The following is a 5,165-nucleotide window of genomic DNA, read 5'->3' as shown; positions in this document are numbered from 1 at the left end:
TTCCATTTTGATGGATATTTTGACACACACACACACAATAAATCACTGCTGTGTTATCATTTGCACTTGACGAGTATTGGAAGAGTAGCCAAGAATTTTGTCTACACAATAGATTTGGACAAGTGGGAGAAATTATGGAACAGAAATCATAAAACTTACAATGTCTACAGCATACAAAGAAAACCTCTACAAAATGTTTTATTGATGGCATTACTCATCTGCAAGATTAGCGAACATGTATAAAAACAAATCGGTTAAATGCTGGAAGTGCAATCAGACACCAGGCCCATACTACCATATGTGGTGGACATGCACTAAGCAAAAAAATACGGGAGGACAAGTATTGGAGGAGTGACGTTCTAAAGATACATCAGTTTTCATAATTGTTCTTATATGTGAGACGAGAAGTATCTCGAAAAGTATCATAGCGGGGTCTTCTCATTTTTTATTTTTTATTTTGCAATTGGATTCTTTCCGCCTTCAATTTTGGCTAGCAAATTGGCTCCGGTTTGGACAATTTAGTCCAATACAGATTGCAGATAAGAAGTGATTGAACTAGGCTCTTCAAATCAGTTTCAGAAATCAGTTTGAACAGATCTTTCAGTCTTTTCAGTTCAATTTAACTTGAATAATCAATCCAACGTGGATTTGATTGAATGGCTTTGAATTGAAATCTATGGATCAAAGCCTTACCTACGTTTCTAATGTAATGTTTGCTCTCCAGTTTTAGACAGTGTTATAAGTTTCAGACAGCATTGTTTTGGATCTGAAGAGCAGCAGAATCCTAATGCATAACGTGCAAATTCAGATTTGTTACAGTATCCAAATAAATTGATGTAAAAGTTTTTTAAAAGGCTCTTACTTTGGCAAGGAACTAATATTTTTTTATTTGTAATGTTTCTGACTTAATATTTTCGGGATACCCCAAAAGTTCTTTTTCCAAAAGGCAGCTGGATTTCCTTGGTTTTTTTCCTTTGAAAACATTTCATGTCTCATCCAAGAAGCTTCTTCACTTCAATTCAGAACTGAAGGAAGTTTCTTGGACGAGAAGCGAAACATTTTCAAAGGGGGGGAAAAAAAAAACAAGGAAGTCCAGTTGCCCTTTGCAAAAAGCATCTTTGGGACAACCATGGATAATTGAAAATCTCTTTAGACATCTTTGGGATACAGCTGCAGGGAGTGAAGCGAAAAAACAAGAATTTCCTTTTCATTCAAACTTGCTGTTCTTAAAAACTGTATAAAGTAAAAAAAAAAAAAAGAACTTTCCTAGGAATTAAAAAGTAAATTAGCTAGCTTTCTCATATTAGAAGCTAAAAAGCAACTTTTGAATGATCCATTGTCATTTGACAGGTCCATTCACGAAAGCTTCCAGCTGTTCCAGCCATTCACACAAAAATGTTTTTACTCATTCATTTAAGATATTTTAAGATACGTCCAACACAGAGATGTGACTGAACAGCATGTATCGACATAGAAGAAAAAGTCAAGAACAGCTGAATGATTGATTAAGTACCATGAAGTCATTGACTCCGAGCAGTCACACAGATTTTCTCCATGATGATCTGTCCCCAGTCTGGTTTTTTAAGTCTGCCTAAAAATTTACTCCTCACCTCTGTAACTGAATCCATTCACCGTACTGATGACCTCTTTCCTTCAGCCTTTCCCAGTGTTGCAGTCTTCTCCAGAGAATAATAACAGAATACTAAAATAACAGAGTTGGAAGAGACCTTGGAGGCTGGCTCAAGCAGAAGGCCTGTTTAGTTTACTTTATTGTCATTGCACCTCATACAAATGAAATTAAATGCCATCTTCAGTTTACATCATACATAAAAAATAAAAGCACACATCCTTCACATTTTATACAATTGAATTAAAAAAAAACTCTGATATTGCACTATACCGTAGAATTTAATATAGTTCCTGCTCTGGGATAGAAGCTGTTTTTCAGCCTATTTGTCCTTAGTTTTATTATCCTGTACCGTCTGCCAGATGGTAGTAGTTAAAAAAAAAAAGGGGGGTGCCCAGGATGAGATGGATCTTTAAGAATGTTTTGAACTTTCTTAAGGCAGTGGGGGATATAAAGCTCTTCCAGGGAGGGGAGGGGGCAATCAATGATCCTCTGGGCAATGACGTTGACCCTCTGGAGCGCTGTCCTATCTGCCACTGTGCAATTGGCAAACCAGACACAGGTGTGGTAAGTTAAAAATACTCTATGGTGCAGCGGTAGGAGGTCACCAGCAGTTTTTCATTCAGTTGTTTCCTGAGAAGTCTCAGGTAGTATAATCTCTGCTGGGCCCTTTTGACCAGTGCTGCAATGTGAGCGCCCCAGGTCAGGTTCTCTTTTATGAGAACACCCAGAAACTTAAAACTAGCCACTTGCTCCACTTGGTCTCCATTGATAAGCAAGGGCTGGATGTCTGATCTATTCCTTCTATAGTCCACTATAAGCTCCTTGGTCTTATTGGTGTTAAGGACCAAGTTATTGTCTCCACACCACGAAAGCAACCAGTCCACCCCATCTTGATAGGCAGATTCATCCCCTCCATCAGTCCCACCACTGTTGTATCATCTGCAAATTTAATGATAGTATTACTTGCGTGAATGGGAATGCAGTCATGTACATAAAAAGTATAGAGTAAGGGACTCAACACGCAACCCTGTGGTGTACCAGTGTTAAGTTTCTTGACTGCTTGCGGCTTTATTGTTGAATAACTCCGAGAAGCATTAAAATTCACTATGATCTTGAAACAATTCTTGCAACCCTGGGGCCATCCAGATCTTTAGGAAATCTCAAACATTCATTATTTAGTACCAATCTGCAATTAGATAAATTACTCAGCTTCAATTAAAATTAACCAGAACAATAAGGAAGTCTAACTTTACAACTTAAAAAGCAGCTCATTGCAAGAAGGCCTTTGGTTGATGAAGATGAAGGTGATAATGTTATCCATTCAATCGTGTCCAACCCTTGATGATTATATGGGCCAGATCTCTCCACATTTTCTGATCTTTACAGTATTTTTTGAGTTTTTCTGTGCTCTGTCTGGTGTCAGCTTTGATGGTTTGGTCAGATATAAAATGTGTCAAATATAGGAAATCCTAAATACAGGGCAATTTGTGCTTTACCAACTTCATCCTTATTTGTCTTTTTTCCCAAAGAATACTGGGAAGCATAGTTTTACAGTGGTGGCATAATTAATATCCCGGAATCCGCCATACTCTTTACATTTTGCAATAAATGGAAATAAAGTAGCCCACCGCTCAACTATCATTAAAAAATTATTGCAAAAGGCCACGTTTTGTACTTCATGTCTCCCCCCACCCTCTTCCGGCTGGTGAATTTAGTTATGGGCTTGTGTAAATAACAGTGTCTGATTCAGTACCCTTAACATTGATTGTGCTCTCATTCCCAGTCTGTTCCTCAAGGTCTAACTTCCTTCAGACCTCAGACTCAAAAGCCTTGAGGAAAACCTGTTGAGCATCGTTGGCCACCTCATCCAGGCAGCTCTTGAGCATGTAGAAAGTGGTACCAAAGGAGATCCCTCCAGCTGCCACGGAACCAAAGATGGGTATCGTGCTGACAAAGTACTCCATAACCATAAGTGCCCCGCCACCAGCTTTGGTGAGTAGCTTCAGAACTAAATCTCTGGAGATCTCTTTAGCTAACGGTGACTTTATTACCTCTTTGATCTCCTCTACCGATTTGTTGGCCTTCTTAGCCAACCTGGCAAGAGATTCCTGATCCAGACCAAAACTGTCGCGGTATTTTGAGAGGTATTTGATCAGGATGGTTACATCACAGGCTACCCCGACGCCTGGAATAGGGACAGCAGCCGCTCCAGCGGAGACAGTAGCCAGCTTCCAGATCTCTTTCTGTAAAGCCATCTTCTTTTTCTGCAGGATATCCAGAGAGATGTTTGGCAGGGACAGGAGAAAAGCATGTCTCTTATGGCTTGGCAATTCCTTCTCCAAGGTTTCCTCCAGCATCATGAAGTCGTATTTATTTATCTCCCAATTGGAGAGAAGGAACACTCTGGAATCGGGCATATCCTCAGCCCTTAAGCACTTCCGGCAATGTTCTCGCATCTGTCCCAATATAGCCTCCTCGTCGTAAGTTTGTGGCCGGCGTTTTCTGCTAGCTTCCAGGTCTGCATCCACTTTGGAGCGCACAAAATAGAATTGCTTCCCCTGACGACAGATTTCCTGTGCCAGCTGGACGTGGCTGGCCTTGAAGCGTTCTGAGGCAATGAGGATGAAGAAGTCGTAGCGGGAGAACCGAACCTGCCGCAGGTAAGTGCTGGCGCGGAACGTTGGCGTTCCAATTCCAGGTAGATCCCACAGGGTGACATTGGGGTCCTTGGGGTGTGGGTAAGGTGTGGGCTTCTCTGTGGTCTCCACTACCCCAGTGGGAGCAGAACCCGCTTCTTCATCTCCAAGCCCTCGGATGGCATTGACAAAGGAGGACTTCCCCGAGCCAGATTCTCCCGTTACTGCTATGTCCAAGTGAGTTTTCTCCAGGGCCTGAAGGTTTTCCATAATCTTGGAAACGGCTTTGTCCATTCTCCCTTCTTTAAGAGCATCCTTAATCTCTTCAACGTCTTCATTGGCGATGACGACATAGTCTTTGAAAAAATCCTCCTCCTCCTCAATTGATGGTATGAATTGATCCTGCATTGCCATAACCAAGCCTAGGAGAAAAGGAGAGGAAAGGAGGACAATGCTGTACACCAGGTGAGTTATTTAACAGAAATGAATTTATTTAGCAACCCAGCAAAGTTCCTTCCACTGAGTTCAAGGGCGACGCTAAGTCTGACATTGTTTGATTTAGTTGATAGCCAGGATAACTGGCACTAAAACTTTGCCAAAATGTCTGTGGGCTGTTTCCACTGAATTCTGCTTCTTTTGGTAGCTCAGCAGCCATTTTAGCCTCATATATCCAAAGTAGACTGTGTTGTTTCTCTGTGTCATATAATATATGTGGGTATATGAGTCTGTCTTTCTTTCTTTCTTTCTTTCTTTCTTTCTTTCTTTCTTTCTTTCTTTCTTTCTTTCTTTCTTTCTTCTTTCCTTCCTTCCTTCCTTCCTTCCTTCCTTCCCTTCCTTTCCCTCTCCTTCCTTTCCCCTTCCTTCCTTCCTTCCTTTCTCTTTTTGTCATGTTTATGTCG

General features: G+C 40.9%; 1 protein-coding gene across 2 annotated transcripts in view; it reads right to left on the bottom strand.

Moving 5' to 3' along the window:
• Positions 1-1,733: 1,733 nt before the first annotated feature.
• LOC117675886 (interferon-inducible GTPase 5-like) overlaps positions 1,734-5,165 on the bottom strand; it is a 4,333-nt gene continuing 901 nt past the window's right edge. For both annotated transcript variants that reach the window (XM_060693879.2, XM_060693880.2), the window contains exon 2: positions 1,734-4,688. In XM_060693879.2, coding sequence (XP_060549862.2) covers positions 3,439-4,680 — 1,242 coding nt within the window. In that variant the 5' untranslated portion in view covers positions 4,681-4,688 and the 3' untranslated portion in view covers positions 1,734-3,438. The remainder of the gene's footprint in view (positions 4,689-5,165) is intronic.

This window comes from Pantherophis guttatus, chromosome 10 (assembly GCF_059756535.1).
Source record: "Pantherophis guttatus breed Tessera chromosome 10, ASM5975653v1, whole genome shotgun sequence".
In the NCBI taxonomy this organism is placed as follows: domain Eukaryota; kingdom Metazoa; phylum Chordata; class Lepidosauria; order Squamata; family Colubridae; genus Pantherophis; species Pantherophis guttatus.
The sequence above is the reverse complement of the archived record's forward strand: the minus strand, read 5'-3'. Positions and strand labels throughout refer to the sequence as shown.